General features: G+C 37.7%; 1 protein-coding gene across 1 annotated transcript in view; it reads right to left on the reverse strand.

Moving 5' to 3' along the window:
* The window catches only part of LOC111873024, a 72,146-nt gene that overhangs the window by 18,718 nt on the left and 39,396 nt on the right, over window positions 1-14,032 (reverse strand). The window contains exons 10-11 of the mRNA XM_033754925.1: window positions 5,016-5,079; window positions 2,391-2,512 (exon numbers count right to left, since the gene is read on the reverse strand). Coding sequence (XP_033610816.1) covers window positions 2,391-2,512; window positions 5,016-5,079 — 186 coding nt within the window. The remainder of the gene's footprint in view (window positions 1-2,390; window positions 2,513-5,015; window positions 5,080-14,032) is intronic.

Raw genomic sequence — 14,032 nt, forward strand, 5'->3', positions numbered from 1 at the left:
TATCAACGATGTAGATGTTGATAATATGAAGAATGTGACATTGTGTTTTTAAATGTTAAATTTTAGACTGGGTTCAGTGTGGCAGCAACGTTAAGAGTATACACCTGATGATGGCCGATAGAGGCCGAAACATGTAGTGTAGAAAGAACAAGATCAAAGACATATAATATATATTGTTTGCACTTAGGACGGAGTTTGTATCATTTAATTTATCCTACCCGTCTACATCTACAGAAGATATAAAATATTCCCCTTCAGTCACAAGAAAATTAACAAAATGTTTTTTTCCAGCTGCAGCTACGTTTCCCAAAGCCACCTACATTAAACCTTACTCGCCTGTGAAAACTGTGAACAAATTCATAATTTCAGGAAATATGAGTGTGTATAAGTGATGAGTTAACCTATTTGCAACAGATAAGAATACATCCATACAGCTTCTAAATTTTGGCTTCAGTAGAAACAAACAATTTGCATCTTTGTCAGTATCTTCAGACATGTCCTATCTGAGACAGCATTTGCTAGAAAACAGGAAAACCAGGGGAAACCTAAGAAAGACCAATGTTTGCCAGACACAAGAAATTTAAACCTCCAAAGTATTACTCAACACATCGACATATATGAGCCACCACAGGAATTCCAGCAATGTATGATTAAATAGACATTACAAGAGCCTTACTTGATCTCATTTCATACATTATTCTGCATTACATCAGACAAGATATAAGTGCCTTTACTTCCATACATCAATGGCTTCCTGAATCATATACAAGGGTTGGAACTTTAATAGTGGCAACTATTTATTTACAACTGATACAAAATAGATGCATGTTTCAGAGTTTTACTGTCCTTCAATGTAGTCACCAGCAATGTGTACAACCTGTTGCCAGCGATGTGGAAGTCGTAGGATACCTTTAGCAGTGCCTGTTGTGTTCATAGTTCAAATGGAGCGGTCTACTGTCTGAAGAATCTCTGGAACAGTTCTGAAGTGAATGCCATGAACTGGTTCCTTCATCTTTGGAATCAAGACGAAGTGACAAGGGTTTTAGTCTGGGGAGTATGGTGGATGGTACAGCATTTCCCAGCCCCATCTATTGAACAAATCAGCCACAGCTTGCGCTGCATGCGGCCGAGGACTGTTCTGCAAAATGATGGGGGGTTCTGCAGACAGTGTCGCGGCTTCTTTCTCAAAGCTGGTTGCAGGTTGTGTTCCAAAAATGACGCCACATTTTGGCATCCCTCGTTGAAGGCTTTTACCCACCTTGACACTGTTCTGTAAGGCAATGCAGATTCCCTGCAAGCCTCTTGAAGACCTTGATGAAACTGTAGTGCTGTACAGCCTCTGGCACATTCAATCTTTATCCAACTCCTTTGTTCCTGTTTCGAAAACATTGTGACAACACTACATTAGACCGCCAGCTAACACGAAGCTCTGTTCTTCTCGTCACTGTGCATGCGCGTGGTGTGGGAAAGGAGAGTCCATTTGCTCTGAGGTAAGGTAGGTATGTAATTAATGTGTGGTATAAGCAACATTATTTAGTTCCATTGTATGGCGTCTCTACAGCAGTGTTGCCACTGTTAAAGTTCCAAACCTCATACGTTTCACTGAAAATGATATTTTATGATCAAGTATATTTTAGTTCACCTATGTAAAATATTTCTTCACACTGGACACCCCTGAATATGGTCATATGAGGCTGAAACATGCCGGGCTTCATTCATTCAGTTGTCATTGCTGATACATTTTTTACGGTAGACTCAATGCAAGAATATCATCAACTATATCCAGTTTTAAATTAATAAATATTAATCATATATTATGCAATAATATCATATTTTAAATAAAATGCACATACTTGATATTCTTGCATTATTCTATCATAAAAATGTATCAGCAATCATGACTTTCATCACAATACTAAACCTTTGGCTTCCACAAATTGCTGGGAATTTGACCAACCAAATATTAGCTTATCAAATAGGGCTCAGGTTTATGGAGTGTGGAATAAGTGTATTTATACTGTTTAATATTCATTATCCAAGTAATGTTTCAGGTAAACTTACACATGTTAACAGACTACACATATGCCATGTCAGAGCTCAGGGCTGTCATCCCAAAGCCTCAGGTTTGATTTGGAGTGACTTCATGTGAGACTTGTGGTGGAAGAAGTGATACTGAAGCAGATTTTTCTCCAAGTTTCTTCTGTTTCCCCCGCTAATCATCAATCCACCTTTGCTCCATCCTTGTCTGCCATCTCCACTTGAGGTGTGTGATAGCTTTGACCAGGCAGCACAGTACCACATGCTTGGTTTTATCTCTGACTTGGAACTTAGGTGTTAACAAAGTAAGAAAATAACGTTCATAAAGTACAAATAAAAAAGGTTTCTGTTACCCTAGCTTTGTAACTGCTATAAAGATCTGGATACCAAGAGAGAACCCAATCGTCAGCATCATAACATGTGATTTTGGTAACAATGCCATCATTCCTGGAAATAAACAGACTTTGTGGTTAGATTAATTCACCAGCCACATCATTCCTGTCGCATGATTTCCTTACTAAGAACAGGTAAGCCTAAGGTGTTTATCCCTGATCCTCCAAAAGGTCTCCCTCACTAACATTTTATACGCATTCCTCCTTATACAATCCCAGCTACATGCCCAGCCCACTATAGACTGTTCACCCTCCCAATGAAACACTTTATAAAACATAAGAATATTATGATCTATACATATCTACAATATTTGTTTAGATCCATGAAAATGTTCTGCCTGTAACAAATAAACCTCAAGCTTAATATGAAACATACAACCTTTGTCAATAAAGTTCCGTGACTGAGTCTGTGAAAAATAAAAAATTCAACTTATTAACTAATGGTTCCTGTCCCCTTCAGTCAATACAATGATGCCAGTGTTTTGGCCAGTCCTGGAAGCAGCTGGCGAATGGCTCTTTCATAATGGCTGTGAGCTCCATTGCCTCAGCTGCTTGAATAGCCTCTATATTCTCATGTCACCGTCCTTTTAGCGTTTTTTTTTTTATTCATGGAAACGAAAAAAAAATGCATGGCCCTCTTGGCACATGTAAATATAAGATGAAGTTTCATCTAACAAGTACACATAATATTCTGTGGAGTTCTGAACAGATGACTTTGATCAACCAAACTCAACTAAACTGAACCCAATCTCTACAGCTTCAAAATGTCTCTCTAAATCCTCACTGCTCTCTATTCCACCAGTGAATTTAATGCACGAATCTGCAGATAAGTCCACTGAAAACACACTCCTAGCTCATGCACTAGTGAATCTGCGGCTAAGCTCTAACCCAGTCTCAGCAACTCCCTGGCTTCAGTCACTGACCCCAAAAGTCAAAGTCAAAGTCACATTGCAACTGACAGTCAGTAAGTCTTGGTGTCGAGCCCCATATGGGGCTAATAACCAGACATTTATTACTGTTTGACAGTCACGGTCTTGTTTTTGTGGGGCGCCCTCTCTGATGAGAGGATGGGTCTGTCTTTTGTACATGCTGCTGACCCTTGCCAGTGCAGTCTTTCTCAGGTCCGAGTCCCTTGGGACTCTTTAACGTTGCATATAGATGGCAAAAGAAGCAGAACATAAAGTCAGATATACAAATACAGTTACACATAAATGGAAGTGGTGTAAATTGTGTGTACAGTCACCCAGAAAGTAAGGCTCTCACAAGTTTCATTAATTCTTACACAACCAATGTCTCTCCTCAGGTATAATGTTACAATATTCATGTCTATCTAGACTGCTTTCTGGTCCAACCCCCTGCAGCCTCAACATGATGCTACCCGATGGCTCCACTGCAGGCTGCCTTTCTTTCTTTCTTTCTTTCTTTCTTTCTTTCTTTCTTTCTTTCTTTCTTCGTCTTCTNGAAGGCAGAAGAAAACTTGCTTACAGACTTACATTTAAGTTGTGTAAAACAAATTTTTACCAACTGCCCTACAGTATTCAGACAAGAATAATATTTTTAAATACTTTCAGTTGTATTGTTAATTCAGGTCTGAAAGTTTGTGATGATGGTATATTAATACAATTACTGTGTTTCTGGGCAATATACATTGTCTTGTTTTTATTTAAAAAACACAAAATTTTGGAGACAGGATTCTGTCTCTGTCTTCAGGTGGAACCTGCTCAGTTGGGCACAATTGATAGGGGTAGTTCCTAGTGATGGAGATGGAATCCAGTCTCCGAGATGTTGTTTTAAATAAAAACAGGATAATGGATAATGTTCAGATACACATTAACTGTATGTACTGTTAATATTTAGTAATTTGCTTCTTTTCTTAAATTCTTGGGGGGGAACAGATGTCTGGTCCCCGCATCAGTGCCCATGGCCTCCACCATGAAGATTTAGGAAGTAGGTTTCTCCAAATCAGTGGTCCCTATCTACTAAACTAGACAGCGTAACATTCCAGATGACAGTTATCTTTATTATGAGACTGTGTATTCTTTGGATTAACTTCTGAAGCATCAGTGACACAACAAAAATGTAGATATGATACTAATCCAAAAGTCTGTGAAAGTATTCCTAATTCTGAATCATAAGAAAATAATCACTGTAATGAATCACAAGTTTTGTGGACTACAATGACCATTTAATTAAATTGTGAAATGATAAATCCACACTTGCTAAGATCTAAGAAATGGCAAGAAACCTTACGAATCAAAGGTTTAATGTGACTGTGTTGGATATGAGGTTCTCATGATGGTGAGTATGAAAAGTGGTATTCTGGACTATGACTTACCAGACTACATGGCATCACGAACTAGAAGATAGTACCCTTCATTAATGTGGCTTTTATATACATGAACATCAGAGGTAAACAGTCATTACTCCAACTTATAAGCTTCTCCAGAAACGTCTGAAGTGAGATCCTTAGGATGACCAGTGGTAACGCAGCAACACCTTGTCAATTAAATCAACCATTTACAATGCAGAAAGTTAGCTTAAACTGCCTTTTGAAATAATGGTATAGAAATGAGATAACAGTTTTACCTTCAGGACATGACTCTTCTGCTCTGAAGGAGACAGCAAGGTCCTTTCAAATGCTGCAATGTGTCTACAAGTCAACACACCACATGTCTACAATCTACCAACATATCATATTCCGGAAGACTATAAATATTCATATTCATTGCTGTAAGAATGTCAAATCTTACAATGGTATAAAATGATAACTCCTGTCTCACAGCTAGTAACTTACAGTGCTATAATATCCAACTGTTTACCTCTGTGTATACACATGAAGCAAATATTTACAATACAAAGTCTTTGAGAATCTTAGGTTGTAAAATGAGTGCAAAAAAAAAAGCATATGAATTATGTAAGAACATTCGACACTTCATAGAATTGCACCATTTAAAATTATAAAGCTTACTGTGCACTGAACTACAAAATTACATGGCACCTGAAGTTCAGCATACATGCACATAAATTCTGACATTCACTGTGCTATTTACAGAAAAGGTTATATATCATTTGAGCCAATCATGAAACGTTTTAGACTAGATATAATTCCATTTGATCCATAGCACCCAGCACATCTTTCCTCTGACTACGTATGGGGCATGTCTTGAACCTCCATCCAGTTTATGCAGATATGTGGAAAATTATTGCAAATCTTTTGGCATTTCAGTACAACAAACAATATGACCTCTCTGAATCCTTCCACACTTCAGGTAGCCTGCCTTTGAAAACTGTCATAGCAATTCATACTAGTGATTGATATTGTTCATTACTGAAGAGTACTTTCATTGGTCACCTGCAGCCTCAAAAAGTTACTAAACCATACATCACAACATCACAATATCACACACAGGTTGCAGCAGCAGTCACTTCAAGCAATCCTCACATAACACAGACTATGGTCCACAGCATAAAAGCATATATGCACACTTCTGGATGTGAACAGGTTATAACAAATTTTAACCCTTTAGAGCATGCTCGTTACTATATATTTCACTTGCTTTAACATTCAGAAACACTACACTTTGCTCATTGAGTGTGTATATGGGTTTCATATGATTTTCAGAATAAAAATTATTTTTCCATTGGTCTTTGTAATGGACACATAGAGTGTTCTCAGTTGGGAAGGAAATTTGTTAAAAAAAAAAATTAGATGAACTTTATGTTTCAATTCAATAAAATTAAGTTCAGCATTTACAGCCAACTATATCGACATTTAAAAAAATATCCTTGAGTAGCAGAGAAAAGCAACTAGGCATTTTGACCCATATAAGAGTAAATCATTTTAACCTTTATTACATGGAGTGTCCTTTCTGAGCACAAGAGACTTCTTCAGATACTGCCAAAACAATATTACCCCACACTGAGCACCACTTCTTATGAGGTGCAGGTTTGCCTTTCTGTGACAGAAATCAATATAAACTCTCAAGATAAAATGTGTAACTGTTACAAAAAATATCTGTGGTACACAGCTCTATATGTATTGTAGGGGTACATACATACTGTGTACAGGTTTTCATCAGTCTCAGACAACGATGACAAAGATCTGGAAGTTATACAGTTAAGGAGACATTTTAGAATCAAAACTGATCTAGAGCATATTGATACAGATCTGGCTAATGAGGAGAACTGTTTTAATTCACATTCTGTCTATTCAAAATGGGTGAATGAAATTATATACATGGTATTGAAAATTTGGCCCAAAGTTATAGCATAACTTCTATAGTCAAAATATATCTACTGCAGACACAGTGAAGCATACTGACTTTCATTCATTGTCTATTCACAGCCATCAAAATGTGACAATAAGCCAGAGAAGTAAAATTCATGGTTCCGGGTGCAGTGTGTTAACATTTGCAAAATATATCCTGTAGTAAGAAATGATATGCCCATCTGCATTTTATAAAAAGAAATTCAATGGATCGACCATCTTGTAACTGTGCTATTCATATGGATCAATACAAATATGGCTCCAGTCTCCTTAATTACCATATCACACAATTACAGCTGACATACATTTCATTTTATTTTTTTCTTTGACAGTGAACTGAGCTAATAAGGCAGGTTTTGTTAGGTCTGCCATGATTACACTGACTGATACTCTGAAGCTGGTTTTCTTTTGCATGTAATTAATAAATGCAAAGAAAGATGGCACTGTCTTGGAAAATGTTTTCTCAAATCTCAAATAAAGGAATCCTTGTAAGTGTTGAAAACTCAACAACACTTATGCACTCTGTAATCCACTGAAATGTATCCCACTTACAGAAACAATTCAAATCAACTAGCAAAAGACATACAGTTCACACTAAGAAGTAAATGTAATTGATTTCTTTCAATGAAAAGTTGTAGTTTCTCAGTTTCTGAAAATCTCTTCTTGAACATGTAATATTAAATTCAACATCTGCAGATTATTATATGTTAATATACATGATTAAAAAAGTATTTCTAAAACAAGTCTACTTCATAAACCATCATATGCTAAAAGTACAATCGCTATAGTTTGGCCGCTGAAAGAAGTGCCACAGGATCGACCCCCTCCACACCTCTGACAAGCTGTTATGCTTCCCCTCCAGCATACTCCCTTATATTTCCTTTCAGTTATTTAGCTATTCTGATCACACAGTGTTGGTAGACATAAACGTCACTAGCGGCAAGTGTTCTTTTTCCTGGCTGACATAAATTGAAGAGTAACAGCAGGCAGAAAGAAAGGGAAGTCTTGAGGGCTCTCATCCCCACAATTCATGGGACTTCTTTCCATGGCCTCATTATAGTGTGATTACAGTGTATGTTTTCCTTTTAAAATCTAGGTTCTTTTCTATGTTTTTCTTAAACACAGTTAATGAAATTTTCCATTAGATATGACAAATATGGTATTATTGAAAAGAAAATCAAATTTTGAATAATTTAAATTCGGTTTGTAACTTCAGAAATTATATAGTTATACATCACTGATAGGCCATTTTTCTGTTTTTCTGTTTGTGTCATGTCTAATTGAATCGTTGACTTATACAGAATTATTTCCACAAAGTTACATGACTGATCAATGGTTTGCTATGATGTGTCACAAAAGCTCATAGTAAAGGGGCCTCACACTTAACATTGGAATCCCAGTACAGTGTAAAATTCAGCGCATCAATGAATCATCATCATCATCATCATCATCATCATCATCATCATCAGATTGGCCCATCATCACTGTTACGTCACTCACACTGCAGTAGTGTATACCAAACTGGTGCACAATGAGCATCATTGAATTCAAAGAGAACGATCTTCTGGGATGTAGCACAGTGTAGAATACACGAAGCAGGATATCAGTGAGAAAGCAGGTTGCAAGCCGAGTAATCGGTTGGCCGGAAATCTTGGGTTATAGACAAAGCTGGAGGGGAGTGTAAGAGTGGACCTCAGTTCCCAATGGCTCATCATGGGACAGAATGAAACTGCTGGGCCACCATGTGAACCAACATGAGACAAGAACACAAGTTTATGGTGCCCCTGAAAAGGGGCGGTTTTACTGGCCCAGGAAAACAATGGGAAAATGGTGTGTTGGGTGGGGAACCAAACTCTCTCCATTACACATAGGTTCACTTTCAAAGGACTATATGGTGCTACATCTAAGGAGACGGTTCTCTTCATAACCACTGCTGTGAGAATTTTAAATCGTACATAAGTGATCTTCTTTGCATTCAGATTTCTGGTTGTATTCTTACTGCCATTAAGTTGTGCCTGCATGACACATACATCACTGTAATCAGCTGATTAGGCATATTCTCTTCTAAAGTAAAGTAAAGGTATCCCTGTACCAGGCTGTGGATGCCCATAGGGTTGTGAGATGTTGAGGTTCCCACAATTTCTAGACAATCGGTTCACAGATGGCAGCAAGGTTGTCAGCCCTACACACTGGCTGCCCTTTACTCCCAAGAATATTTCAAGAATATTCCTGGTACTCATCTCTGTTAGAGGCTGAGTCAACCCCCGGGCCATAGTGCGGATGAAAAAAATCCAGTTACCTCATCAGGACTTGAACCTGTGACATTCCGGCTTGTAGCATAGTGCCTCAACCAACTACGCTACTGTGTGCCCCCCATTATCTTATAAAAGAATTTAAATTTATGTATTTTCCATTAACTTTATCAAATGCTTTTCTATAGTCCATAAAGGTCAGATATATTTCAATATTAAAATCCCTACTCCTAGATGATTATAGTTAATAAAGACTATGAGTGTTTTCTACTCGATCATCTGCTCATAATTTGTACTTTCTCCACAAGCCTTGTAGCAAAAGTGTGGAATACCATGCCATTCATCATGACATAAAATGCACTAATTTTTTAAAGACAGTTTGGCTGACAGTGATGTTTCAAGGAGAAGGGGTTTGAAGAATTAGTTAACAAAAGTACAATATTTATATCATTCCTGCATGTTTTACTGCTAGAAGAACTGATTAACTAATAAAGATTTACTTATTCCTGATCATATGGGTCTGAAACAGGGCACAGCAATGCAGACTGGCACACTGTGCCAGGGACCTAACTGATTATAACACAACAAGGCCTGAAGCCTGATCTGGCATCTGTAGCTCATATTCACATGAAAACAAGCAACATTGCAGCTATATTTAACCTACATTGCTTGTGCTTGAAGAAAGTTTTGCAGTATGTGTGCAATCCCGGCTGGCCTACCATCACATTTTTCAAATACAAATATCATTAACCCTCCCCCACCCCAAATTAAAATCCTGCTGCCTGCACCATAGCAACAACACATTTAAATCACAAAACATTACAAACATTAAAAATGGATAACGGACTTCACTGAAACATTACACTGTTCATAGGACAATGTCAATTAGGGTGACATGACAGTCTTCCATCAAGTTCAGATATTCTGGCTTCCTACCAGTCAGCTGTATACAAAGATACTCACTTTTGCTTGTCTCAAAATGCCAAGTGCTGTATAATAAATCAGATTCGAATATAGATAGCTTAAACAAACATATGATTACAAAAGTCTAATCACATTTCTCTAAACATTTGCATTGCTAGTTGCTATGATACAAAACACTCAACTTCGTATCCTTACACGTTACCAGATCCTTCACTATCAACTTTAATAGCACAGCCAAGTATACTTATCATTTCCGGAGATAACTGGTCTTAACAAATAGCGGTTATCTCCTCCAGATAAAGTGAAGTCTCAGGAAGCCAAACTCAACAATTTGACAGAACCCAGTGATCTCTCTGTAATCACTCACTTCAATGACTGAGCCCTCATGGCATAACCGAAGCGCACAAATATTTTTAACAAAGATGGGATTTGAACCTGTGACAATGCAATCCAAGGCTTTAGCATCCATCATCTTAACATTTTCATACCTCCTATATACTGAATGGGTTGGTGTAATGAAAATGCTCTACACTTGCATTCAGGATACCTCAGTTTGAATCTTGGCTGGGACAACATCTCAGTTTATCTATGACCATTTCCTTCCAAATCTTTTGTATTGTAGCATCCTGTTGCATATCACTTATTTATTCCTGTTAGTTACTAGCTGTCTCACATGCAACTTGTTTTCCAAAACCTTTAGAAGTTCCAAACTTTAAAATCACTTCTACATCACTGGCATAGGCACAGTATGTGTTTCGACCAACACTGGTCACCTTCAGGTGTCTCTAAAATTGCTAATGAAACTACTGTGCTTCTGTGTGCATGTTATACAGAAATGGGTGGCTAGACAAGATCATATCCCAAAAACTGAACATATGGATGGAAGCACAGCACTTTCAGAGATACCTGAAGATGACTGATGTTGGTTGAAACATGTAGTGATGTAGAAAAGATTTTAAAGTTTAAAACTTTTGAAGGCTTTAAAAAGCAAGTTGCATGTAAGACAGCTAGTAACTATCAGGAATAAAAAACTAACATCATACAGTCGAGATGCTAACAGCATCATAATATAACTGCCCCCAGAAAGCTCTTTATACTTCATACGGGACAAGCAGAACATACTAATATTATACATTTATTTAGCGATGCCATCAAGAAATCAGACTACATACTATCATATTACTGAATGATCATTGGCAATGGAATGGAAAGTAAGCAGAAAGAATTGGTCATGGTATAATTTTAAGGTACTATGCCGACACTTATCTGGAGTGACTGAGAACAACTGTGAAAAATCAGAGTCAGAGTAGGCCAGCATCTCAGCTGAGATTCAAACTGAGCATGTAGAATGCACATCAGAAATGCTGCTACTTGAGCCAGTTTGCTTGGTGTACCCTGCATTCATAAGTTCATGTACTCATTGTACTAAACTAAAGCGTGGCTGTGTGCAAGAAAATCAAGTACTGACTAGTAGTAAGATCGATGGTATTAGGGCTGTTGACACAACAATGAAAATGGTTGGTTATGATTGTAATAAAATTGATCAAAATATATACTGTAGTGTGTAGAGACATTGTTATGTGATGACCGTGAGACAGGCGAATATACCAGAGATGTTTCTAGGCAACGGCTTGGTAAACACACTCCCACAGCAACAAATCGATGCCTAACAGTAGAGGTACTCTCAGAAACAGGGTGTTTTCTGTGATGTGCTGTGACCATTGCTACACAAAGGTGCAGTAAACATGCCTCTACAACAATAGAAGAGCTGTTTCTTCTGCGTGGTCCGTGCTGAGGCGTTACCTTGACGACAACTAGGGTGACCCACTTAGTTGTTAGAGTTCTGTACAGGAGGCTGTGGAGAGAGGACCTGAGCACAGAAAGTTGAAGGATCTTCATTGTTAGAAGCCATTGCCAGGGAACAGCCAGTGAAGACACAGCAGACTGGAAAAATGCTTAGCAGGTGCTGTGATTTCTGAATTGTGGAGATTAACAATAGCACTGTAATTACTTGTAGTTCCGAGTCATGTGTATAAGTGGTCAATAAATCCAGTCTCCAATTCAAACCCCTTCTATAGTCACATGCTAAGTCATGATAATATGATATATCAATCAATTCTGTCTTGAACTGACTGATATATTGTATGTATCGATTTTATTAAAATCCAAACCATTCTATTTTGTTCCTGTGTTGATGGCCCTAATGCCATCGACACTATACATAACAGGATCCAAAAACCAAAATAGATGTAAGATCTTGTTGTATGATGAAAGCAGTGCAAACATAATGGAAATGTTCACCCCATTCTGCCATTTTGGTATCATATGAACACAATAATTTAATATTCTGGTGCTGTCATGCAAACTGAACACAAAAAAGTCCCATAAAGAAATGTATGACAAACATAGAACTGCAGTAGTAACTGTTATTTTCTTATTCTGATTTAATTCTGTGTGGCATTTTATTAGAAGGTAAAAAAAGTCCCTGTGCTTCAGTACACATCACACCACAAAGACATACAGTGGAACCTCGCTTAACGAGCATAATTTGTTCCAGAATCTTACCCGTAATGCGAAACACTCATTAAGCGAAACAATTTTTTCCCATATAAATTAATTTAAAATACGATAATGCGTTCCATGCTGAAAAAAAATACTCAAAAAATTTTATGTATAACGTTTAATCAAAGAAAATTATATATACATTGTTAAGGAGCGTGAATCATCTTCATGTTTTCTTCTATGCGGAATGAACCAACATGGAATGCGAATTTAGTTTGCAGAAAACAAAAACAAAAACAAACAAAAAAAATCGAAATAATTCGTTTATTTTTTATGATACATATCTAATTCTTTTTTACTAGAAAGCTGTCTAGAGACATTTGTTTTTGTCGACGCTTCAAAATTTGGTGAAAATGTGACACAGCATTATCATTAAATAAATTTGTAGCGCGCACAGCCACTGCCTTATTAGGGTGATGCTTCTCAATGTACAATGCAACAGTTTCCCATGCTTTCAGCATTTCTCTTATTGCGCCAGAAGATTGTTGCTTTGCTGTTACCTCCTCCTCCTTCTTGAGGATAGTGCAAATCGTTGATGTGGACTGATTGTATGTGCGTGCTAGATAAGCCACGCTCACGCCTTGTTCTCGCTTTTCAATGATTTTACGTTTCATTTCTACGGTTATTTTTATTCTCTTATGGCTGTCTTTTTGCGGCTTTTTCTTTGGGGACATTTTTGCAAGGGTTATTAAACTTTGCACAAAAAATCACAAATAATATGTCTGAACACAAGTTTGGAAAAATGTGTGATCACAAGCAACACTAAGATGCTAGCGGAACGAGTGATAAACACAGACTGATGTAGCAAGCGCACAATCCGGGACTTCCCCTCTCATCACTCGTTATGCGAAATGTTGCTTCTTAAGTGAGTCATTTTTTTTACAATTTGTTTTGCTTGTTATGCAAATTACTCGTTATGAGAGGTGCTCGTTAAGCGAGGTTCCACTGTATTTGGGAACAGAGGTAAAACTCCATGCATTCTTAACCTCAACACTAGAGGTAAGTGGTCAGCTTCTCCCTTGGGAGAGGTTGGGAGGGTCCCACAGCTGATCTGGACACAGCGGAGAAGAAAAAATCTCTGTTCCAATTGGAACGAAATCCCCAGTCCTCCACCAAAAAGCTTAGTCACTGTATACTGACTGAGCTATGCCAGCTCTCTTCATTGGGATGTACCCCCAACAATGCACACACATATATTGTGGCATGTAGACCCGCTGCTAGGGAACGAATGACATACATGCTTCTGTAGACATGGATTCTTGGAAACCAACATATTGCTGTGGGATCAACAGACATTTCCATGGATACGAGTGATCAACAAACATTTCCTTGGATACTGATATGCTGTATAAGAAGCCATTCAGATGAGAATCAAGTCAGTCGTAGTTGAGATCAGAATAGAGACCAGATTGGAGCGAGTCATAGGCCAGTCAGAATGGAGCAAGTCATAGGCAGTCATTTATTGTGAGTTACTGTGAGTTATTGTGATTAAAAGTGATTGTAAAATGTATTAGTAAATCCAGTCATCCACTCCAAACCTATTATTATTAGTCACGCCCTGAAAATGTGACAATATTGTGGCATGTCCGCTGAAAGCC

This window comes from Cryptotermes secundus, unplaced genomic scaffold, assembly GCF_002891405.2.
Source record: "Cryptotermes secundus unplaced genomic scaffold, Csec_1.0 scaffold2733, whole genome shotgun sequence".
Taxonomy (NCBI): domain Eukaryota; kingdom Metazoa; phylum Arthropoda; class Insecta; order Blattodea; family Kalotermitidae; genus Cryptotermes; species Cryptotermes secundus.